The sequence below is a fragment of the Sarcophilus harrisii genome, chromosome 1 (genome assembly GCF_902635505.1).
Source record: "Sarcophilus harrisii chromosome 1, mSarHar1.11, whole genome shotgun sequence".
In the NCBI taxonomy this organism is placed as follows: Eukaryota; Metazoa; Chordata; class Mammalia; order Dasyuromorphia; family Dasyuridae; genus Sarcophilus; species Sarcophilus harrisii.
In genome coordinates, this window is record NC_045426.1 from 127057854 (window position 1) to 127084832 (window position 26979).

General features: G+C 32.3%; 1 protein-coding gene across 9 annotated transcripts in view; it reads right to left on the bottom strand.

Moving 5' to 3' along the window:
• Positions 1–26979, bottom strand: part of NADK2 (NAD kinase 2, mitochondrial) — a 58978-nt gene that overhangs the window by 17642 nt on the left and 14357 nt on the right. For 2 of the 9 annotated variants that reach the window (XR_004233592.1, XM_031964176.1), the window contains exons 4-10: positions 26816–26897; positions 16404–16487; positions 13706–13842; positions 6913–7002; positions 4601–4679; positions 3179–3222; positions 1605–1700 (exon numbers count right to left, since the gene is read on the bottom strand). Coding sequence is in view for 8 of the 9 variants with exons in the window: in XM_031964176.1 (XP_031820036.1) it covers positions 1605–1700; positions 3179–3222; positions 4601–4679; positions 6913–7002; positions 13706–13842; positions 16404–16487; positions 26816–26897 (612 nt within the window). In the remaining variant the exon portion in view is untranslated. The other 7 variants (XM_023496134.2, XM_031964177.1, XM_031964178.1 and 4 more) reach the window with 6 other exon arrangements.

Below are 26979 nucleotides of genomic sequence, written 5' to 3' on the forward strand. Positions count from 1 at the left end.
TATAAAGATATAAAGTAGTTAAATTCTAGGTAGTTTGAGAGGAAAGGCTTTAGCAATGGAAAAGAAGAACAGGAAAAACTTCTAGACTGTAGTAATTGAGTTAATCTTGAAGGAAGAGAGGAATTCTATGAGAACCAAGAAATGAAGGAGTACATTCCAAGAATCTGGACTGTCAATACAAAGAGAAGGGAGATGAAGCATTGTGTGTAAGGAAGAGAAAATAGTTTGGTTAGATCATAGAGTATGGCAGAAGTAATGTACACCCAGGATGAAAAGACAGATTGAGGTTAGGTGATGAAGGACTTTAAAACTTAATCAAGAAACTTATATTTTATCAAAGAAGCAATAGGGTGCCACTGAGTGTATTGAATAGGGCAGTGACTTGATATCATTGTGCAATAATTTACTTAAAATGGGAAGGAATGGAGTCAAAAGCACATGTCCTCAGTATTTATGCATGCTATGTAATTTGTCCTTCTATTACTCTTAGCTGTTCTTCAGTATATTTTTATGCTTAATTATTACCAAAAGGTCACATCTAATTTCAAATAATCAGAGAATTTTAATGTTAAAAGGGACCTCAAAAGACATTTATTTCAATTCATACTCACACAATAATCTGCTCGCGCTCTTGCTCTCTCTATCTCTATATATATATATATATATATATAGGTAGCCATCTAGGTTTTTTCCCTTAAAGGTCCCTAAGTGAAGAAAAACCTACTAAGGCAGCCCAACCCATTCTGCAATAATCTGTTATGATGTTTTTCCTTTGTGCAATAAGTCTTTGCTCTGCCATCTGGGGACAAGCAGAATGAATCACATCTTTTATATGATAGCCCTCTCAAATTCTTAAAGTATTTACCATGTCTTTCATGAGGTCTCTTTTCCTCACTTAATAGTCTCAGCTTTTGTATATAATTATCACAAAGCATGCTAGAGTATTGCTCTTCTGCCTGCATTCCACTGGAAATGATCCAGTTTGTGGTACCAATGTGCTACCACTTTTCCCATTTCTGTTACATTTCTTCAAAGCAATTACTTTGGTACAAAGTACTGTGTACTCAAAGTACTGACACTGAGCTTCAACAATAATGCAAGAAGTAGAAGCAGATCTTCTGAGATCCCTCTACTACTATGGTAAGGGTTTTTCATCTGAGGTCCTTTAACTTTTTGAAAAAATATTTTAAGAACTCTAATTAAATATAATTGATTTCCTTTGTAATCTTATGTATTTTATTTTGTATTTAAAAACATACTTCTGAGAAGAACTCCAAAGATTTCATCAGACTGCCAAAGAAGTCTATCAAACAAAATATGTTAAAAACTCATGTTCTCTAGGCAATATGGATTACAGAATCCAGAGTTGGAACAGACCTTAGAAATCATATGTGCCAACACTCACTTTAAATACTAGAATACTAAGACTCCAGAAGAGGAAATATCAGTTCCAAAGTCACACAGATCACTTCTTAGGAGGGGCAAAAATGTTAATAGATTCTTTTTTCCCTCAGAACCTTAAAAATCCCTAATATAAGACATCCAAATGAATTGAGGTACTTACGACCATTAACAACTTAAAAGCAAAATATCTAGTTACTCACCAGGCTTTTGATCCTGTTCCAGTGCACAGATTGAGTCCTGAACTCTTCTGTTTTTCCCAGGGACCATCATCAATTGATATTTCATAGTAGGAGGCCCTATGAATTGAAAATGTAAAACTGGGTTTGCAGGATTTATAGTTCACCCTAAGTAAAACAGAACACAGCCCTCTATTAGAACCACTGAATTCTAAAGTTAATTCTAAATAAGGTAAAGGTATGCCATGACACTGACTGTGACACTAATTCAATTTTTGTTTTAAAAAATTAAATTATCTCCCACCTTGTCTGGCTCAATGTTCCTTTTTTTTTTGCAAGCACTTATTTCTAACAGAAGATTCTTCATGTAATTTTTGGAGATAATTTTATTTCCCATCCTCAGGACATCTAGTAAAATAACTGACTTCATTACTAAAAAGATTAAACTTTTAAGTGGATTTCATTTCTCCAAGGAAATGAATACTTATTAAATATTGCGTCTAGCAGTCATTGAACTAAGTTAAATGAGAACTGCTTACATCTTAAGTGATTTACTATATTTTCCTTTAAACTAGAAAAAAAAATAATATTTGGTTAGAGTCCAAAGAAAATCTCAACCACTTAAACAAATTTAACAATGTAGCATTAGGTAAAGCTGGCAATGAAAATAGCATTTGCTCTTAATAGATGTATTATAATTTACAAATCTAGAATCAAATGAGTTACCTTTGCCATAAAAAAAGTGAAAGTGAAACTTTTAAAATGAAATGTATTTTTGGATGATTTCCAACTGTTTGAAAATTTCTGAAAGATGACATTATTAGTTGCACTGGATATTATGCCTGGCAGAGAAAAGTAATCATCTTAGCAGAAGTTAAGAAAAAAACCTTTGTAGGTGTAGCTTTTTAATCAATTAAACATATATGTTACATTGGTGCAAAGGAAAGAACAATCTTCCAATACAAACTTTTTCATCATTTCTAGAAGGGCTCAATTTGGGTCAATATCTCACATATCCTTAATTCTTCTTACAAAATATAAGATTCTGCTCTCCTCATATTTTTTCTTTAATCATAAATCTGTTGATCTCTGTAGAAAATGGAGAGTGAGGGTGGCACAATTTACTACAAACAAGGCCAGCGTAAGCAGTAGTAATGGTTGTCACAATACTGAAAACACAGAGAAATAGGATTAAAGGCACATTTGAGATATGAGGTGCAAAAAGAAGAGAAAGTGATGCAATACACCAAAAGCATCTAGAACTAAAATGTAGACCACCAGCACAAGCCAAAATGTCTTGACATAATAGGAAATTTAAGGGAATAGGGGAAGTAGAAGAAATTAAAGAAAATGGAAAAGAATTTATTAAAGAAGGTGGATTGGGACACAGCAAGACAACACAAGAGAAGGGTGATTAGAGTCTGCGGGGGGGAGACTAAGAATAAGAGAAAAGGGTACAGGAGATAATACAGATTATATTGGGAAAATTAATCTCATTATCACATGCAGGAGTATAACAGGTTAGTCAGTCTTCAGAATTTTGTTCCAGGAAAATGATTTCTTAAAAAAAACTCACAGTCCCTTAAGAGTGGTTATACCTCTTCTTACACTGTCCACAGCGACAGTCCAAGAATGAGACATTCTAGGTTAGGACAAATGGAAAAAAATGGGCTTTGGGGGATTTAGGGGTTAAGTGTTCCTCACTTTAAACATACTTTATGCTTATCAATAAGACATAATTATTAAGAATATATAGCACTTTGAAAATATAAAATACAGAGCAACCTCACTATAATATGGTCAGCATCTGGGTCAATCAGATATTTTGTGGAAGAAAAAAATCTTTAGATAACCAAAACCTCTTGAATGGGGTTGAAGATTGAATTAACACATACCAAATTTTATTCAAACGAATCACAAATGAATAGGCTATAATCTTACAAAGTACAGTGCATAAAATGTTTATAATTGCAGGCTTTTATTTAATAATGGGAATGATAGTCAAAGAAGAAAAGAATCCAAAAAAAGCAACATGAATCAAAAGAAGGAAGTGAAACTAGATGATTCCTTTCAGGGATAATAACTTATGATATTATGAAGGAAAAAGGAGTCTGGATAGCACAAAAGAACTTAAAAGAGGAACTTTCTCCAAACTTCAAAGTTTTCTCCTCTCTTAAATACAGAAACCAGCTTTATCATTAAATAGAACAAAGAATTTTCTCATTTTATTATTGCCAGGATACAAAAATATACATTACTGATTATATTTCATTTTAGATTCATTAAGCCTTATCAACATTTATCTTCATACAATAATTTCCCTACTATTCTGAAATATACAGATCAAACCCATTAAAACACAAAAGAAGATATCCAAATTTATTAGGTTCACATTTTGTTCTATACATTATTTCCTGAGGTGAATGGACATATAGTTTGAAAAAAAATTTTCTTTCTCACTGCAAATATCAATTGTAGCAAGATTTGACCTGCAGCAAATTACAGATTTTATATAATTACTGGAGAATTCAGATACGTACCAAGAGGAGTTATAAATCGAGTTCCTAGTGATTGCTAGGAAGGCAAATAATCATCCAAAGAGATAGCTGTAAGTCTCTATCTCCAACTCCTTGCAGTAAAATTAGTAAAAGGAAGAGAAATTATACATATACTGTAAGTGCCATCAACAGCCAAATCAATTTTATATTTTATATATCCATATATTTCCTCAGAACAATAATGTTCCTCTGGCATTTTCTAAATCTGTTATGAAAACCTGAAGAATCAAAAGTCTGAAAGCAACCAAAATAGAGGAATAAATTTGAAAGAAAGAAGAGGATGAAAAAATACAAAATTAAAATGTATATTCCATGCAAAAACATTAATTTACAAATTAAAAGAAAGGGTAGAAAAGAGGATTAAAAAGTTTCAAATTTATGTTTTGAAAATTTAATGAATTTCCAAAGAACTATATAACAAACATAAAAATGACAAAATTAAGAGCAGAAATTTTAACATACCTGGATGACAGACTTTCCCCAATGAAGACTTCATTTAGTGCTCTTACTGGCAAAAGGTATGGCCCAGAAACCTCAGCTCCTGCAGGCAATGAAATATAAATGGCCAAGATATTTGCTTATATTAACTACATATGTATGTATATAGGAATGTATGTGTATAAATACATACAGGAATGTTTTAACATGAAATTTTTATTTAATAAGATTATTCCCTATTATTTTTAAATCATGAAATATGTACTTTAAATACATACCAATTAAATAAATTTCTCCTGAGATAAAATTCAAAATGCCAGTCTTTCTCTAAAAAGGTAAATTACACACACACACATCCTTTACCTTCAGTATCTCTTTACAAACTTTTCAATACTGATATCTGACTGAAGTCTTAGTAACCATATTTCTTAAGATATTTTATTACAGCAGCTGACAAGTGAAAACATTTTACTTTCACAAGCAAAGTAAGCACAACTCACTCTAAAAACATATTTGAAAGTTCAGACTTATAGAAAGGTAGTAATGTTATTATTAAAACAACTCTTCAATTTACCATTAAAATAAATCTTATTTTAAATCATTTTATGATATTTATAATTCTAAGATAAATTCCCCTCACAAACATCATCTAACATGAAAATTCTCTTCAAACAACTTTTAGGGAATGCACATATATATCAAGACACACCTATATTATTTAACACCAACCAATGTATCTATGTTAAGTGCCTTATGGCTAGATAAAAAGACATAAATTTACCATTTTCAGTACCACATAAAAGACATTCAAACATTTCACTAGATTATTTTTCAGATGCACATATAAAAACAAATCTTTACCAGATAAAAAGCAAAGCATTTTGAATTTTGAAAAATTCTGTCAAAATCTCCGTACTTACAGCACATTATCTATAGATCTATTTTCTTTTATCTTAACATGTCACTAAAACAAGCAAAGCCTCCACCAAACTCAAGAACATTCTTTGGATCAAAGATTTAAGAATTTGAAGAGATTGAGAAGTCATCTAGGCCAACCCCCTCATTCTAGATTGAGGTTCATGGGTTTAAGTGACACATTTACACAAGTAACAAGTGGCAAAGCCAAGATTCAATCCCAGTTTCAATAACAACAAAAAAATCCTCCTTTACTAAAAATAATACAAAAAAACACAAAAGGCAAAAGATATGAAAAAGCAATATTATATCCCAAACTTTCTTTTTTCTCCCAAACACAATCACAAAAAGTCATGTGAAGCAACAACTTCTATCAATAGAAAAATCATGAAGATCAACTCAAATGTTACTCTTTTCAAAGATCAATATCTGATTCTCCTGGAAGTGAACAAATTTGCTTATATATTTCAGTTATACTTATCTATTGTTATTTTTACTATTTAACTAACTGTATATAAAAGATGTTTCCAAAATATGCACGTGCCTTGCTTAATAACTTTTATGTTATTTTCTGGGGAAAAAAAAAAGCTGCACGTATTTTATATCATATCTTCCTACTAAACCGTAAATTCTATGACACATAAGAACTGTATTTTATCCAAAATTTATCTTATCCTGCCCTAGGCAAGAAACTTGTCACAAAAAAAGGCTTAATTCAAAATCATTTATTAAGTACTTACTACATTCAAAGTACTCCACATGATGGGCACTGAGATTTGAAGACAAAATGAACAACAGCCCCTGCCCTCAAGGTTATAGTCAACATATACTGAATTGATTTGATCTAAAGATACTTCTTTATTATCAAGTTTAGAATGTTGGAAGGATATCATAATTATATGTAAGAATTCTTGTACTTCCCCCCTCAAAGATCCATTCAATTCATTTATACTACTTTCTTGCTACAATTATCTACTAACTTCCAGATATATTCTGACTTTAACATTTGGTTCAATCTTCTCTATCCCACTTCCACACAATTAACATCAAAGACTTTTTAAAGTTCACACTGATAACCCCTCTTAGCAATCAAATCTCTCAACTCTTTTAATGTCATCAACTCCAAAAACCTTTCCATCACAAGGCAATCACACATAGCCCACAACCACCAGAAATGTATCATTTCCAGAGTAACTGACCATGAATAATTAACAGCCTATCTTCTACCTCTTCTATTTTCTTAGTCAGCTACCTTTAATTTTTTCTTATTGTGACCTTCAATCTCTCTAAATATTTTTCTGTTAATCCAACCCAATTCTCCTACTTAGTTTGTTTTTCCTCAAAACTCTATGAAGCTTTTACCCATATTTTTCATTCTAGTGTCTCACTAACTACTCCCTAGAATCCCTTGTCCCACTGACCTTCCACTGTTCCCGAGCTGCGAATCCTCATTCCTGGGTAACCCTCACCATCCGATTTCTGTGTTCCTGCTCCAGGGCTGCTGAGTATTGCTAGAGAAAGTCACAAAATTAAACTGATTTCACCCACTACAAATTTATATCACATAACCTCCACTAGATCCTCACTACTATACCTACTGGGTTTATTTTATCACAGTCAAAGGAGTAAAAGGAGTAAATAGCTGTGGTTTAACGTGATAGAAACCTAGTAAAGAAGTGGTTTGGGTTGAATAGTACATTCAAATAATGTACCAGTAGTAATGTTTACATGGAGAGAATTCTCTGAAAAATGTGTTCAACTAGAGAAAAGAGAAAAGATTAAGGAAAAATCCTTAAGAGTAAAATCTTGACTTGAATAATCACTACTAGGAAGTAATTTCTGGTTTTTTTTTTTTTAAAGAGGTTTATGATATATGGTGGTGAATATTATTGATTGTATAATGAGAATAAACATTCAAAGATGAACATAACCAGAACTATGACTGAATGACAATCAATGAGGAACAACTCCTGGAAATCTTAGCATTAGCATCACTACTAGTTAGAACTCTAATATAGGAAGGCCCAGAGAACTTTGAAATTCCACTTGGTTACAATCTTCAACATCTAACTCTCCTACCTTCTTTATAAAACAAAGCTTACTATTTTTATATTACTGCTTGGTACCTCAATTCATTTCTCTTCTTGTATCAACAAAATACAAAGAACTATCACATAATAAAACTATTTACATTTTAAAATAATTATATTTTAATAGACAGAACTCATCATTGATTATAGGAGTGATTCTCAAATTAGCTAAGTAAATTCAAAATATCAACGTATTAAAATAAAGTTCTAAATTAATATGAAATGAAAAGTAAAATGAGAAAGATGGATTACAACTAGAACATCAAACTGTTTTGGAAAATATGGGAGGAATAGCCATTAACAGATAATTATAATTTCCTAAATTTTAACCTATATAAATATGTTGTCACAATGATGAGATCAAAGGGCCCAGAAATTAGCCTCATTTGGAAAATATTTTATTTTGCTAAACAGAGAATATGAACTCATTTTTACTGAGGAGGATGGTAAAAAGAATAGGCAGTATTGCTTTAAAGCAATGAGTAGTAGTGGCAGGAACAAATTTATAGAAAGCTTGACCAGAAACTTAAATGAGAAAAATCACCCAAAGAGAAGTAATGATGAAACTTGAAGAAAGATAACACAAAGGAAAAACTGGAAAAGATCTATGACTTTTGTAACAAATTGCTTTTGACATCAAGGTCATTGGTGCAACCATATTTGAAATCTTATCAGTCCTATCTATTCTACATCAGGCATTAAAAATTAAGAAATAAGATGGAAAAAATAGCCTAACTAGGTCAAATAACACAATTCTGAGAGCACGGAGGAATCAATTCTCAAGGAATCTGACAGAAGGATACTTGAACAGAAAAAATCTTGAATCTTACTACCAAAAAAGTGACAGATCAGAAACTGCTGGTTTTTATGATTCCCTAATCCCAAAATGTGACCTTTGTTGAGATTAAGTAGGGACATTTTTATTATTAACATTCATTTGTCTATATAAACCTTAATATATGTAGTTTTTTAGAAGAGTCATCATGCATGAGAAAATGTCAATTTTTCCATTCAGTACGACTGAGAAAAAGCCTAAGATTCTGCAAACAAAAGGTAAAACAAACTTATCTGTCCAGTACAAGGCCATGCAAAGAAACCCACAGCCTTCTCAAACACAAATTTAGGATAACTGACAGTATCAGCCATCAATTTATTCCAATAACAATCAGGCTCATACCCTCTTCCCAACTCTCATAAATTCCTCACAGCAGACATTCCAAATCATCTTTTCTCTCCTTAAACTTTGTAGCTAATGATCTTGCCTGAGACTATACGAGGATGTATATCCTTTTAATGTACGAGGATGAGGTAGACCTAACTGCTTGTCACTTGTGACTATTTCATCCCCTCCCATTTACTCAATGATTCTATTCAGGAATCCCTCCTCTTTCATATCAGCCTATGGCCAGGCAGCAAGCTGTCCCAAATCATTCTCAAATAAAGAATTATAAACTATTAGCAATTGTAACAAAGACTGCTCCAGATAATGAAAAAAATACAAAACAACTCTGAGGCTTCATTTTATACTCCAAAAATTGGCAAAGATCATTTCTACAATAAAGGAGCTTTAAGAAAACCAACATAATGCACTACTGGCAGATGTATAAATTAATCCAACCAAAGAAATGTGGAATTTTGTTAGCCTCCCCCCCAAAAAAAGATATTTAAATGCTCATGTGTTATAAACCAGAGATTCACACCACTAGGTATACATATACCCCAAGTTAAGTCTGGGGCACAGCTAACAAGAAAACGGAAACCAAGTTCATACCAAACGATTGAGAAATGGTTAAAGAAATTGTGATCCATAAGCATAATAGAATAGTATTACACTGTAAGAAATAACAAATATAAAGAATTTAGAGAATTATTAGAACTGTCATAAAGAAAGCAGAACCAGAAAAATATACACAATGACCACAGTAATGTAAAGGAAATGATCACTAAAATTAAACTGAATGTTATACAATTAAAATGACTAATAGAAGATTTAACAAAGTGTAGCTCTCTCACTTCATTATAGAAGAGAAGGACTTTGAGGTATACTGTTAGACTCAACTAATGTGTTGAATGATTTGGCAGAACTTTTTTTCCTCTTTTAAAAAAATCTGCACATGAGATGCTTGTTGGGTAAAGAGACAGAAGAGATACATAAATATATAGATTGATATATAAATACACACACACATATCTATATTCACATGTTTTTAATGAAAGTGATATAAACACATAATATACTATAAAAGTACCACTTGTGGCATTCAAATATTACAGTGGATGTGGTATAGCCATATTCCCCACCAATTATAGGAAAAGTTCTCAAAGAGAAAAATGAAAAGATATTTACAAAGACAAAATTCACTAAAGCAATAGACAGAAAACTTTAAGGCATTAAAGCAAAGAAAGTAAAAGCAGCATGACAAGGTCAAGGGAACACAGGGAAGAAATCTGTATGAGAGGTGACAACTGTGAAAGTATAGAAGGATGACTACCAAGATAGAGGAAAGGAAGAAAAAAATACCAAAAGCATAGAAAAAAGTTTAGACCTAATACCCAAAAGGATGGCTAAAAAACATCAAAAAGGTATCAATATATGTCTACTTCCATCCCATATGAAAATATACAAAGGTGTAATGAATAGAGAACTGGCCAGAAATCAGGAAAATCTGAGTTCAAGTCTTATCTGTACCACTTATTGGATTTATGATCTTGGGAAAGCCTCAACCTCTCAGTGTTCTAAACAACCCAGACTCAAAATTTCAAAAAGATGCTGAGCTCCACTGGTAGAGTCCAAAAACTCAATATACCAGTGAAGTAACAGGTCCAAATACTAATACTATGAGATTAAAAGATGCAAGCTCCTTGGGGACAAGGTCTTCTTTATTAAAGGCATTCTATAAATATTTGTGTAAAAAATTTTAAAGAGAATCCCCTATATACATATCGACAAAGAGGATAATAGTAGAGAACAGGAGATTTTTGTAAACAACATTCTATAACAGATCATATCTTTACCATTACATAATTGTCTGAAAAATAGAGATTAAGATTCCCAGTGTTCATAGTTTGATTTTTTTTTAAGTGCATTTGATTTGGTCAAGCTAAATGCCCAGTTAATAAACTATTCCAACAAGTTATCTCTCAAGATTCCTTGAAAGGCATAAATATCCTTGTTAATGACCTGAAAATAAATAAACAGAAAGAAATTTATAAAATAAGGAGATATTTTCAACAAAAGTGCTTTTCCCTTTGATGGAGGAGATCCAGCCAAGTGCAAGTTTAAGAGGTGATCTCTATGGATGGTAAGATATCATTCATTTTTTTTTTGTTTGTTTGTGGATGACACAGTATTAGAAGTATTATTGAGTTTCCTAAAAAGAGGAACATAATGACTCAAAAATTTAATCTGACAAGCCACAAAGGAAAAGTGTTTGTAGAATGTTTACTCCACAAATTATGACTGGCAGACCTTTTTCACTCTCAGATTTCCGGAACAGATAAGACAAAAAGACAATGAGCTAGGCTCAAAATTAAGCAGGAAAAGAGTAGGCTACATTGCCCCTAAGGAATTGAAAAGCTCTTTTAATGATCCCAACTTCTTCCAGAAACACTCTTTTAAAAAAAATACCAATTTCTACTGATGTTGTTGTATACCTAGGAGACATGAAACATAGTCTGAAAAAAATCTGAAAATGATTATTACAAATAGGGTAATCAAGGCACAAATGATAGATATGAGTAGGCTATAATGTATTAGGAAGAACTTTGGAGAAGTAAAGGATATAATCAGGGGAAAATACATAATCCTAAAAGAAGATGAATTGGTCTTATGGTGAGAGTGAAAAACAGAAAAAAGATCTAATGGTGAAACTGGGAAGGACAAAGGCAAAGAGTCATAGAGATCTGAACTGTTTCATGGCTGTTCATTATCACTGAAGGGCACATCGAAATTGATGAGATAAGAGATTTGAGTATGTTCAAGAGAAGATATAAAGAAAATTAAAACATTTCCCTGTCTCTAATTTAGAATGGGATGGTTCAATCTTCTAAAACCTCTCTACTGGATTTATGCCTTTCAAATGCCCTACTTCTCCCCTTCCCCCTGCCAATATATGTCTTTTTAGCAGTTATTTTACCTTTTTTTTTTTTTTTTTTTAAAAAAAAAAGGGTGGAACAATACCTTTCAAGTGTTAAACACTTGTTACTATATAGCCTGAGAGCCATTGTAGCAAAAAGATGTTCCTGAAAATAAAAGGCAGGCTTACTTTAAATTTTATCTCCTACCACATCTCTAGATTTTTCTTGTAACAGTGATAAAATTATAGAAGAAAAATATAAGTATAAAACTATTTGCCATAATATAACTGAAGATTATCTATAATTCTATTAGTGTTAGTTTTCTTTAACTGGAGAAAGAAAATAAATTTGGGATTGAGACGCCTCAAAACATTTGTAATAAAATGAATTAACACATATAATCTAGAAGATAAGTACATATAAACCCAATGAGATTTTTATTTCAAAGGAGTTACATGCCATGCAGATGGTAGGGAAAAAGAATAAGCTTTTATATATTTAAAGGTCTATCAACTAAAGTCTAGCCTCAATGTCTTTTGGTGTTACACAAGTGATCCTATATCATCCCAGTCTATTATGCTACAAAGCAAGGTCCCATAGTCCCTCCTAATTGCAAAAGACTCAAATGTACAGTCCAGCAACAGTTTAGCTAAATTCAGTGAAGGAAAATAAAAGATTGTATTTTATGTAGACTCAATTCATTAAAAGTCTTATTATGTGTCAGGTACATATGCTAGTTACTGGGAATATCAAGCTAGAAATAAAACAGGCCCTTCTCTTTAAACAACTAACATTTTCTGAAAGGTGCTTACATGCTTACATTTGATTAAAATGTCAATAAAATGCTAGATTATATGCTGCCTCCAAATCATCATTCAATTAAACAAGCATTTACAAAACATTTGCAATTGAGAAGGCATGTGTACTAGATGGTAGAGACAAAAGACAAAAACCAAACTATCCTTGAGTCCAAGAACTTAATTTCTACTGGAGGGAAACTGATCTTACGCAGATAAATATAAGGTAATCTGAAAAGGGAAAGCGATCTAAAAAGAAGAAGGCTTTAGGGAAGATATAACATTTGAACTTACCCTTCAAGGAAAAAAATTCCAAGAGATAAGTTGAAGAGGTAGTACAATTCCAGAACAAAAAAAAAAAAAATGATGCTGGTACAAATGTATGGGGAACAGAAGACAACACTAGTTTGAGATATAATTATTAGTGTAGTTATATTGGAATGCAGAATGTATCAATTGGAGCAATGTGAAATATTACTGGAAAGAAAAGATGGAGTTAGAATGTCTTAAGCTACAAATTCTAGGCTTAAGAGTATACATTTTATCCTAAATGCAGCAGGCAACTCTGAGCAAAGGACAGATAGTCAAGACATGCTTATGGGGGGTGGGGGGTGGGGGGAGGAAACTTTGGCAATTGTGTTAAAGATGGATTGGAGAGAGGAAAGAATGGAAACCAAGTCTGAGTAGAGAGACAGTTATAGATACAAAAAAGAAGAGAGTCTAGAATGACTCTAAAGTTATGAACTGGATTAAAGATAGTCGTGCTTTCTTTCTTTCTTTTTTTAATGAGGTATTTTTTTTTCTTTCTTTCTTTTTTTTTTTTTTCTGAGGCAATTGGGGTTAAATGACTTGCCCAGAGTCACACAGCTAGGAAGAGTTAAGTGTCTGAGACCAAATTTGAACTCAGGTCCTCCTGACTTTAGGGCTGGTGCTCTATTCACTGTGCCACCTAGATGCCCCTTATGCTTTCAATAGAAATCTTGAGAGATGGGTTAAATAGGCTGAGGTAAAATGGCTATTTGTAAAAGCATAAATAAGTGATGCAATGAAATATATGTGATGATAGATTCTCCCACTTATTCCATGGAGTGTTCTCTTCATAGTTTTAAATACTTCATTCAAGTAATAAAGTACCTCAAAATAGACAAATATACAAAATAATTGATCTAATATCAAAATTGAAAAAAAAAAGTCAATGTAACCTTATATAAAGTATAATATTGACAACATCTCTAACTCCATTAACCTACTTTGATCACAGATTCTTGTACTGTTGAGGGCCTTGCTATGTTGATCCAAACTCAGCTGTTGTTCATGGAGATCTACAGGAATTGGGTTTATTCCAGTTCCTTCAAGGTATAACCTGATTCGTTGCCTCCACAGCCACCTTGAAGAGGAAAAAAAAAAAAAAAAGTAATTTCAGAGTGGCATACATGAACATAACAAAGTTTATATATTAAAACAATAACATCAAATATACAAATCAATCATATGAGCTATTTATACCTGAAAAAAAAAAACCTGAACAAAATCAAGAGATTACCTATTTTAGGCAGGGTCTCTCTTAAAAGAAGAACTGATAGAAGGGAAGCAATAAACTGGGAAAATATTTTTACAGTCAAAGGTTCTGATAAAGGCCTCATTTCCAAAATATATAGAGAATTAACTCTAATTTATAAAAAATCAAGCCATTCTCCAATTGAAAAATGGTCAAAGGATATGAACAGACAATTCTCAGATGAAGAAATTGAAACTATTTCTAGTCATATGAAAAGATGCTCCAAGTCATTATTAATCAGAGAAATGCAAATTAAGACAACTCTAAGATACCACTACACACCTGTCAGATTGGCTAAGATGACAGGAAAAAATAATGATGATTGTTGGAGGGGATGTGGGAAAACTGGGACATTGATTCATTGTTGGTGGAGTTGTGAACGAATCCAACCATTTTGGAGAGTAGTTTGGAACTATGCTCAAAAAGTTATCAAACTGTGCATACCCTTTGATCCAGCAGTGTTACTACTGGGATTATATCCCAAAGAGATTATAAAGAAGGGAAAGGGACCTGTATGTGCACGAATGTTTGTGGCAGCCCTTTTTGTAGTGGCTAGAAACTGGAAACTGAATGGATGTCCATCAGTTGGAGAATGGCTGAATAAATTGTGGTATATGAAAATTATGGAATATTACTGTTCTGTAAGAAATGACCAACAGGATGATTTCAGAAAGGCCTGGAGAGACTTACACGAACTGATGCTGAGTGAAATGAGCAGGACCAGGAGATCATTATATACTTCAACAACAATACTATATGATGACCAGTTCTGATGGACCAGGCCATCCTCAGCAACGAGATCAACCAAATCATTTCTAATGGAGCAGTAATGAACTGAACTAGCTATGCCCAGAAAAAGAACTCTGGGAGATGACTAAAAACCATTACATTGAATTCCCAATCCCTATATTTATGCACACCTGCATTTTTGATTTCCTTCACAAGCTAATTGTACAATATTTCAGAGTCTGATTCTTTTTGTACAGCAAAATAATGTTTTGGTCATGTATACTTATTGTGTATCTAAGTTATATTTTAATATATTTAACATCTACTGGTCATCCTGCCATTTAGGGGAGTGGGTGGGGGGGGGTAAGAGGTGAAAAATTGGAACAAGAGGTTTGGCAATTGTTAATGCTGTAAAGTTACCCATGTATATATCCTGTAAATAAAAGGCTATTAAATAAAAAAATAAAATTTAAAAAAAAAAAAAAAAAAAAAAAAAAAAGAAGAACTGAATCACATCTGTTTCTCTTTGAAAATCCTAAATAGATTTATTAAGGAAAGATCTAGGAAATCTGTTCAAAATCTATTGTTACCTCATTAACTACACAATGTTTTCCTGAACCCCGGTTGTAAAAGAGCTAACAATATGCTACATTTTAAATAGTAATATAAATGAAACTTGTACTTAATTAAATCTCTCTCAAATTTACATCCCAATTCTTTAATACCAATGTTAAGAACAGATACAAAAAAATGCATAAGCATATACTTTGTAAATTTAATGATTTTAACAAAGGCTTCTTTTTAGGTATAAATTATTTTAGTAAGGTACCCAAACTCTTTGGAGGGACAAAAATATCATTCGTCACATCCAAGCAATAATTAAAATAATGTCAAATAGTAAAATTAGATTTAGTGTAGCTTTATGAATACTTTAAGGAATAGTTTCCTCAGTGCATAAGAAAAATATAAATTGCAAGACTAACGTGGTCATTTTCAAATAAACTTAAGTCAAATGACCTTGACATATCTAGCTATCTAGTAACTTTGTAAATGTAACCTATTGTCATTACTACCACTACTTACTAAAGTGGAAGGGAAAAATACTATTTAATCCTCCTAAAAGTATTTGAAAAGTCAAAGTGAGAGATGAAGAACAGCACTGGAATTAGTTTTTAAAAAGTCCAACTATTCTTATTGATAAGAGCAAATTGAAGCAAAAGAAAATGGGATCACAGAAAAATAAGAAACCCAATTCTAGCCAATAATTTCAACTATATAACCTTTATAAACTACTACAAACATATAATAAAGTGCATTAAGTAAAGAACCAACTTCTTTAAATGCAGGGAAACTATTGTCAGCAATTGCATTATAATCTCACATCAAGTATTTGTTATGGCCATAATTTAAATTAGTTTTAAATGGGGCGTTAGGGAAGGCAAATTGTACCTACTTTACTATAGTGATTCAACTAGTCAGTTACCTTTTTAATGACTAATTTGAAAATATAATTAATATTATATCAAGTTATCTAATTCATGTTCAGTTTTAAACTGTTTTAAAACATGCAGTTTTAAAAGACATTTATATAATCTCCGGTTACAAAATTTTATCTCAAGAGCATTTCTTTATAAATGTAAAGAGTAACAAGATAATCCTACCTGAACTCACCACGATAAAGCTTCTGTAGTGCTTCTGGAAATGAGTGTGTATATCGCACAGGCAGACATAAATGACCCTCAGACCTTTGTTTTATAGATGTAGCAGAGTTGAGGAGATGAAAAAGAGAAATCTTTCATTTATAAGGGTAATATAACATACTTATATTAAGTTGTGTTTTATCTTATAAAATAAACTCTCATTTTCCATAAAATAATGGCAAATCAATTTAAGATTAAAATCTACATTCAAAATAATCTAAAAATATAATACACAGTACATAATATACAATAATATTTAATGTCTATATCAAATTAAAATTGACGATGAAAGTTGTTATTAAAAAGACTATACTCTTAAAGAATTCATATTAACTATACATTATTTAAAAATAATGGAGAACCAAAACTAAGAATACTTTTTTTTTTTTTTTTTTTTTGAGATTGGGTCTCCCTATTTCACCTAGACTGGAAATGCAATATCCTTGGGCAGGCCTGACCCTACTGATAATTGACACAGAAATTGTGACTTGCTCCATTTTCAACCTGGACTATTTTCATTTAGTTCATTCTCATGGCCTTCCATATGGTCCTGGAATTAATGTGGATTTTCATTTGGCTCTAACTTACTATAGCTCAGAATTCCCAAGTTCAAGTCATCTATCAGCCTCAGTAACCCTGGAGCAAGAAATATTAGCATTCAGTACCTCACCTACCTTCAAAAAGAAAATTTTGTAAAGGACAGGAAAATATGAATCAGTGCAACAGTGGTCCCAATACATAACAAGACAATTTTTAGTACCAGAAGCATAAGAACTGAGGAATAATTCTGAACAAATTTAAAACCTCTAAAAAGTTAATTCATGATTATACTGGTTGCTGTGGGCAAAGATAAGCTCTATGAAGAAAACAAAAACATGAAAGAATTTAAAATTTTTCTTACCATTCCAAATGTAATATAATTGGTAAGCAGAAAACTACTCTATATAAACTTCCTGGAATTATACTAGTGGTATCTATGTTATGTTAGTTACCTCCTTTTAAATAATTAGGAAAATTTTCAGATAATGAATCATGATAATGAGAAAGAACAGATTCTAGTTAGGAGCTCCCTAATATTATAGATTGAGCCTGAAAAATGAGATACAATCACAAAGCCTTTAAAGAAGTTGTATTTATTCACAACACAAGGTTTTACAAGTGCTAATGTTGAAGAATTGTCCATGCATATGTTTTGAAAAATAAAAAGCTTTAACAAAAAATAGTAAGTTGTATTTATAAAGTCAAACAAAAATCCCACTTTTTCTGTTCCCAACAAAGAGAGCCTAAGATACCATTTACCCATCCAGTCTTACTTAGGCTTTCCCACAGTGCATTTTCTGCTCTCTACCAGGATACATACATCCTATTAAAACTTTAAACTCCATAAAGACTTCGACTTTCTATCTTTCTATTAAAGTTCTCTATAAAAACTTTTTCTCAGTTTAACAATACTAGGCATGACTCTCAAAGTCAGATTAAGTTCTATCACCATCACTGTCTGTGACTTAACTTCTCTGGCTATGAGTACTATTTCTGTAAAGGAAGGAAGTAAGGTCAGATAGCCTCTGGGATCCCATCTAGTTCTAAACTCTGAAGTTATTTCACTTCAATCAGTCAATTGTCATTTATTACATACCTATTAATAAATAGGCTTGACTAAAGAATAAAGGTCAGAAATCGGTCTCTTTTCTCAATGAATTAAAAGTCTAATGGGGGAGACAACATGCAAACTACTATGCTGTGACAAAGGAAGCTGGGAAACTGGAGAAAAAAATGAGGGGGGAGAGAAAGTTTTAGAACTGGGAGACAGAAGTGAAAATGTTCAGTCAAAAAATAAGGTTGTATCACATGTGCAAAAAATGTTGTAGCAGTTCTTTTTGTAGTGGCAAAGAACTGGAAATTGAAGGATGCTTATCAGTAGGAGAATGCCTGAAGAAGTTTTGGTATATGAATATAATGGAATATTATTGTTTTATAAGAAATAAGCAGACTCATTTCAGAAAAACCTAGAAAGACTTAAATGAGCTGATTCTGAGTGAACTGAGCAGGCTCATTTCAGAAAAATCTAGAAAGACTTAAATGAACTGATTCTGAGTGAACTGAGCAGGCTCATTTCAGAAAAATCTAGAAAGACTTAAATGAACTGATTCTGAACTGAACAGTACCAAGAGAACATTGTACAGAATAACAAGATTATGTGATGATCGACTGTGATGGTCTTGGCTCTTCTCAACAATGAGGTGATTCAAAATATAGTAATTACATAGTAATAGTGGATCAAAGCATAGTAATATTTCACCTTTTTTGTTGTCACTTGGTGTTTTTTTTTCTCATGGTTTTTTCCCTTTTAATCTTATATTCTTGCACAACATGACAAATATGAAAATATTTTAAAATTTAAAAGAATTGTTTAAAAGAATTGTATATATTTAATCTACATCAGATTGCTTGCTAATCTGGAAAGAGGGGAGGGTAAGGGAAGGAGGGAGAAAAATCTAGAACACAAAGTCTTAAAAAATGAATGCTGAAATCTTTACATGTATTTGGAAAACAAAATACTATTGAAAATTTAAAAAATTATAATGGGATCACAAAGGAGGAAAAGCAAGGGGGCCAGTATTAATACAAAGAGAGGGTAAAGTATAAGAAGACTGGAAAAGTAAAAAGGGGTTGGGTAAACAAAGACTTTAAAAGAAAATTTTATATTTGTTTGTGGAGATAAGAGGGAGCCACTTAAATTTATTGAATGAGTAGTAAGGAATACGATAGGCCTATATTTTTGGAAGACCAATTTGACCGCTGAGTGAAATGGAAAGAAATTTGAATAGGGAAAATCAAATAGCAGTAATTGCAACAGCTCAGGCAGTAGATGTTCTTTATAGAACACATGTGGTTTTAACATCAATCTCTGATTCTGTTCCATCTCTGTAATGCTGAACACAAATCACTATTTTTTGCCACATTTGCTAAATTATTTATACTCCTGACCCTCTATTGTTACTTTTTCCATCTGCTGTCTTTGTTACATTACATACTCCTTTCCTGTACTTAAAGGGAAACATTAATTACTATTTTTATTATATCACAAGCCTCCTCAAAGCTCAAGACCTTGTCAAAATTTATTTTTAAAAATCTGAATTTAAACATAAAAATTTTAAAATTATATATACATTGTGGAATAGAAAGAGGATTGTAAACACAACAGCAAATTTCTACAATAGTTTGTTTTCTTTTTATGTATAAAATAAATTCATCATGCAGCTTTCAAAGCTGACCTGCTTATCTACAATTTGTTCTGATTCTTCTGGTTTGGGTTTTTTTTTTGGGGGGGGGGGGAAGGAAAAAAGTCTCTCCCTAAACCTGCTCTTCTACCTCTTTTAAAAACTGAAAAAAAAAAAAAAAAACCCACCTACAATTAAATACACACAAAACAAATCTCCACTTTTGTTATGCCAAAAACTATTATGCCTCATCTTGCATCTTAAACCACTTACTAAGAAGGAGGTAACATACTTCATCATCATTTTTCTTGAATTGTGGTTGGTCACTACAACCAAAGTCTTTTAGTATCATATCTCAATCTTGTAATCATCATATAAATTATTCTCCTGGTTCTGTTCACTTCACTCTGAATCAGTTTATATAAGTCTTCCCAAATTTCTTTGAAACAATCTCTGTTGTCATTTCTTACTGTACAATATTCCCTTACATTATGTATAACTATAATGCAATCAGTCATTCTATAACTAATGGGTATTCTGCTTAATTTCTAGTTTTTTGCAACCATGAAAAGAGAAGCTCTAATTGTTTTGTATATATGGCTCCTTTTCTTCTTTCTTTGCTCTTACTGGGGTATAAATATAGTGTTGGTATTGCTGGAGCACAAGTTTGCACAATTTAATGGCGTTGGAGGAACAGTTACAAATTGCTTTCCAGAAAGGTTAGACCAATTCACAGCTTAAGCTAGAATGGTTCTTCATAGTTTTCAATAAACTAAAGACTATCCATTCTAGACTATCCTACTATGTCTAATTGTTTCTATATGCATCTAATCCATTCCACTGACCATCTTTATGATTTTTTTATTTTTTGAATCAAATTACCTGCTAAATCTCCCCGACTCAAATATTTTTGATAATTGTTTTGAATATTCAATTTGAGATTTAGTCCCATTAGACTCCCATGTTTCTCACTTTTCCCCCGCTACTTCCTAAGAATCTTTTCCTTTTGTTTCTCCCAATAGATTCTTTATATTTTTATGCTATGATAATTCTTGAGGCAGGTGGGTGATGCAATGGATAGAGTACCAGGTCTGAAGTCTGCAAGATCTGAGTTAAATTCCATCCCTAAACATTTACTATGTGACCCTGGGCAAGTCACTTAACCCTGTTTGCCTCAGTTTCCTCATCTGTAAAACAAACTGGAAAAAGAAATAGCAAACCACTCTAGTATCTTTTCTGAGAAAATCCCATGTTCATGAAGTTCACATGTTCATGAAGTCGCAAATAATAGAACCCTACTGAACAATAACAAAGGTAATGGCTTTTGTTAGTTTGACATGACACTAGATAAGCTAAATAAAGTAGGCAGTTTTGGCAGTTACACTACATGGCATAGCCTACCAATGAAAAATGAATACTTATCAATTTAGATTTATCAACAAGGTTTTAGTTGTATTTATATAGTTTTTTTGTCGTCCTGATAGACTCGAGTATTTTACATATTCTCCGGTTAATATGAATAGAATTACTATTTTTTCTTGCTGATATTTTTTTTTCACAGTACACTTAAATATGGAAGATTTCTATGGGTTTATTTTATAACTCTGTTGAAAGCTCCTGTTTCAATTAATTTCACTTAATTTTTAATTGAACATCTAGTTACCCAAATATATCAAATCTGTAAAAATTTGCTCCTTTTCCTCTTAACTTCAATTTCTTTTTCATCTTATAGCTCTAGCTAATACTTCTAGCACCATATTTATAGAAATAATCTTGATATGCTTGCTTTACTCCTAGTATGAGTAAAGTATGGTATGAGGTGCTGAACCCTCTGCAACAACTTCAACTGGTCCTCCTAAACTCCAGGGCCAGTGCTCTACTTACTGCATCACCTAGCTGTCCCAACAGTTTCTAATAAAACTTTTTTCCTTTTCTTCTTATTCATTTATTACAATTTTACTTTCCATTTTTAATACTGGAAATTTGGTTTTTTTATTTTTGACTTTCAGGATTTCTATCTTAGTGTTTAATTGGAGCTTTTTGGTTTCTTGGTTTTCTAGGGATTTAAAAAAAAAAAAACAAACTGCATGCCTTCTTCTTTGATCTCTCTTTTATTGAACAAAGTATTTTGAAATATACAATTTCCCCTAAAGACTACTTTGGTTGCACACTTTCCCCCTCCCTCTCTTTCCCCAAAGGATATATTTTGTCTTATTTTCCTTTGCTTTGAGGACCTTACCTGTTGCTTCTGTGATTTGTTCTTTGACCCAAAATCTCTTAAGGTTATTTGGTCTTTAAATAAGTTTTAATCCTTTCTTCAATATCCCTTTATCCATCATAATATCAATGTATTGTGATCAGTAAGAGATTTATTTGGTTTTGTACTTGTTTGTGAGGTTCTGATGTTTTAATGTCAACTTTTGTAACAATGTCATATGAAGAAACACACATACAAACTGTTCAATTCCTGTTCAGTTATCAATAGAGATCAGATTTTTTTTTCTTTTAAGGTCCTTGGCTTCTTTTTTGTTTCTTCTAGAATTATCTAGGTCATAACGAAGTATATGCCAAAATCTGTAACTATAATAATTTTATTGTCTATGTCTCTAAGTAACTAAAACTTTTTCTTTTAAATATTTAGATGCTATGTCATATGTATTATATCCTGATATTAATTCACTAATGTCTTTAAGCACAATGTAACATGATTACTCCCTTTAAATTTTGTCTATTTTTGCTCTTGCCTTGTCAAAGACTGTGAACACTACCCTCACTTTAAGATCAGCTTAAGCAAAATGAATTTTGTTCCATCTCCTTATTGTGAACTTGTGGTTCACTACATTTCAATTATATTTCCTGTAAACAGCACACTGTTGAATTCTGCTTTCTAATACATTCTGGTTTCTTTCATTTTGTGATTTTACCGCATTCATAGTTAATGCAGTTAATTGTGTATATCTACCATCATATTCTTATAAATTTCACCTCTTTGCCACTGTTTTTTCATTTCATATCGGAAAATAAGTGATAACAAAATATTTGAAAAACACTAGTTAACTATTTTTGATGCAGTCAGCGTCCCCTTTTTTGTTCCTCTTCGATTTTCTAGATCTCAGAGATTCTACCCTCTTTCCTTCTAAGCTCGTCTTCATGACTAATCCTTTTCTTTTTCTATTCTACCTCTTATCTAATGTATTTTTACATTAATTTCTGTGTGTCTGTGTTTTACATGTGTATGTTTTACCCTCTTTTAACCCCAATTATGTGAGATAAGTTCCCTCCATCTTCTTCCTCTACTGTATTCTTCTCTCTCTCTCTCTTTTCTTTCTTCTTTTTCCTCTCTGAAAAATTTGGAATCAATTATAAGACATGGGAAATACTAACACATGAACACCTAGCATGATGTGCCATATCAAAGGCAGCACTATGCTTTATGAACAAAGCAGAATTGCAGTAGTACAAAAGAAGCATGAAGCATATAAATTTAGGAGACCTCTCCACTCCAAATATTTGTATCCACTACTTGTGTCCAACCTATGATAGACTTGTGAGATCATATTGGTCTGATCAACCACACTGATACACTGTACTTTGACCTCAAAATAGTGATGTCATTGTGGTCCTTTTTAATACCTGATGATGTAATCATTTTATTTTTTTATTGGACTTATTAATATGATCTATTATGTTTAGAGTGTTCCTAATATTAAATCAACTCTGTGTACAGGGTATAACTCCAACATGGCCATAGCAAATAAATTTTTCTTCTCTTATTTTTTTTCTCTCAGCTGTTAGGATATAAATACTTCATCTTTGCACATTCCTAATTAATCAAGCATCTTTACCTATGTTTTTCTTAACTCCTTAACATTTCAAAATTTCTACTCAGCTCTGATCCTCTCAATGATTAAAGATCGTTAAAGATGCACTTTTTCCTTTGTAGGATTAAACTCTTTCTGGGTGATCTATTCTCAGTTACAAGTTCATATTTTTAGTGTCTTTTGGGATATTGTGTTCCAAGCTCTCTTCCTCTTAAGAATGCTAACCAGCAAAACCCTGTGTGAACCTGATTATTGCTACTCAGCATATAAATATTTTCCTTCTGGCTATTTACAGTATTTTTCTTTGATCTAGAATCTCTGCATTTTGACTGACATTGCTAGGTGTTTTCATTTTGAGGTTTCTTTTATAATGTGACTGATGGATTTGTTCTATTTTTCCATTGCTTTCTATTTCTAATAAAGTTAAACAGTATTTATTTATGATTTCTTGAATTATTGCATATGGATTATTATGGCTATCAGACATTCCAATGATTCAAAGTTTTTTTTTCTTCTCAACCTGATCTTTCAAATTGGTTATTTTATTATGAAATACTTTATACTTTCTTCTATTTTAAGGTCTTTTGACTTTAATATTTCGTCTTGTCTGACTGAATTATTAATTTATTTATTTTAATTTTTCAGGGAAACAATCTATTACTTGAGTAAGGTTTGACCCTTATATAAAAAAACTATTAATTCTCACAGATCTTTCCTCAAAAACTCATTTTCCTAAAATCTTTTCCTCTAGACTTCTCACTTAATTTGTAATATCATTTTAAAATTCTTCCTTCATTTCTTCCAGGAATTCTAGTTGACTCTGGTGCCAAACTATATTTTCCCTTACGGCTTTTTTGTGGATGCTAAAGAGTTAATTTTTGCTTCAGGATTTGTGTATTGTATAATCCTGATAAAATCTTTTGTGTGCTCTCTTTTTCTTTAATCAGTGTGTTTTTTATGTAGTCTTTTTCATCAGGGATTTTTTTGTTACTCTTTTGGAACTTTCAATCTTATTTTTAGAATTGAGACTTTATGTTTGGGCAACATTATATACTTCTGAAGGGAATGTCAGGGACTTGTTTGTTCCTGATCTATTCTATATGAGATACTACTACTTTCTCCCCAAAATTAAGTGTTGTCTTGTTCAAGGATCTCAGGACTGACTCAAGCCTGCAAACTCGCAGCATTCCCTAACCAGTCTGATCTAAGGCACAGTCTCATTACTGCCTTCCATTCTGAGTTCTGCATATTTCTCATCTCTGAATGAATAGACAGCTGCTGATCTTAGGCTCAGTCAATGAGTCAGAAAACTCTGAATTCAGAGCTGCAGGCTCACCCCACCCCTCACTCCTGGCTTCCTGCCCTGCTTACTCAACTTTAGGATTCAAGCCTCAGTCTGTGGGGGCCAAATGTGGATTCTGCTGTGGTCAGAACAACACAGCTATCATATCATCTGTGTTCCACAATCCTTGTCATAGTACACAGTTGCAGGCCCCAATATTTAATCTTCCTCAGTCTTACCCTCTGATAACAGCAATGTAGCTCTAGGCTCATCACTAGTCTATGCTGTTACATAGCCATTGGCTAAAGCCCTTGTCTGAGTTGGACCTGAGTTGGAGGGTCCTAGGGCCCATACTTCTCAATCAGAATAATACAGTTTCTAGCTTATCTCTACTCCTGCTTTCTACCAGAGCCCTACACTCAATGGGGAAGTGACGCGTCAAGAAGGCTTTTGCAGAACCTTCTAGCAGGCTGAAAATAGGATGGAATCTGTGGCTGTGTCCTCAGGCAGGGAGCAGGAAAAAAAAATTAAGTTGAATGAATTGTTACATTAATTAGACTTGGCTGACCTACATCAAATAACCTGTGTCTGCATCTGAATCAGTTATGTGTTAAGGCAAACAAGAAATCACATAAGTGATGTTTGAATTTCATGGATTTTATATATGGATCTCATTACAAGAGTCAGGCATCCTTTCATTAAGGGCAATAATCAATGAGGTTTTCGTTAAATAAGTAATTAAGTAACACCCATAACAGCTCATTTAAACATTTATTTACATAGTACTGTTCTAGTTTTACACACATGATACTTTACATGTATAAAGTGCTTTCCCAAAACATCCTGAACATATAGACACATATAGAAATATATATCTTTCCTACATGATCATTTGTCTTCACTAAAATAAACTATGAGTATTAGTTCCAGCTTGTATTTTTTTCTTTATTTTTTACCCCATTCTACTGTGCTTTCTTTGTTGCCAAGTGACTTATACACACCCAAGTGAGTCCACTGAATATTCAGAAATGGAATGAAATTATATTAGAAAGAAGTGAAGCTGAAATTTTGAAGATTATGAGACACCACAATTTGTTTCTAAGAAAGATTTTATAGCAAGTAGCTTAAGAGAACAATGGTTTAGCTACCTTTCTGCCTGAAAGGAGGAGATAAAATGTATAACCTCTTATGGCCCCTCCTGAATTTTCCATGTGTAAAACCAGATTAAAAGGGATATCATTGTTGCTATGGTACACTACTTCCAGACATCTCCTGAGTTTACACAAATTAGTAATAGTTTTCTGATTGAGATTTTCATAAATTTATGGCAGAAAATACCATTTAAAAAATCATTTCAAGAATCATTTTAATGTTGTAAATATAAACACAAATGTAAAATACCTCCACAGATATAAGAACAAGCACTTAAATTACTTGCTTAATAAGCAAATCAAATTTCCAAAGAAGTTGGATTTATGGTATACTTATACAGAGAAAATATAGCCTGTCTGGTTGAGATCATGGTACTGTTTTCTCTATCTGAGTCAAAAGGCTTCTTGTCAAGGAGAAAGGAATCAGATATTCACCACAACAGAATTCTCTAACACTCAGCTATAATTCAAAGACTACTCTCTAACGTAATTACTGGCTCTGACTCTCCAAAGTAATCCAAAATCCAAAAAGGATTTCTACTATGGTAACTCTTTCCTCAGGGATGATTTTCTCTACCATTCAACCCAACTAGAACTAAACCTTCTTCCCATGGATGAGTTAATTATTACTCTGAACCAGTCAAATGAAAGGAAACTACGTTAGAGGGAATGCCCAACTCTTTAAGAGCCACCACTCACAGACAACAGATAATCCAAAAAATTTTAGATCCTAGCCCCAAGCCAACTTACCAATATACTAGTTTGGAACAGGTAATAAAAGAATGATCAAAGGGGATAATATATAATATGTGATTCAGCATGAATTGACAAAATTTTCTTATGTAGCAATTTTCATTCATTTTTCAAAAGGAATTGATTTTCCTACATTTTTCCTTACCGTTCTGGATCAGTGTTTACTCCAATAACTGGTTTAAACCTGTCCAAGACCTTACTGGCTGCCAGTAGCATTGTGCCATCACCTAGAAACATGATAAGCAAAAATTAATCTTACTCATTTATGTTATAACCATTTGCTGATGTCAAAAATCAGTCTTATTTTCT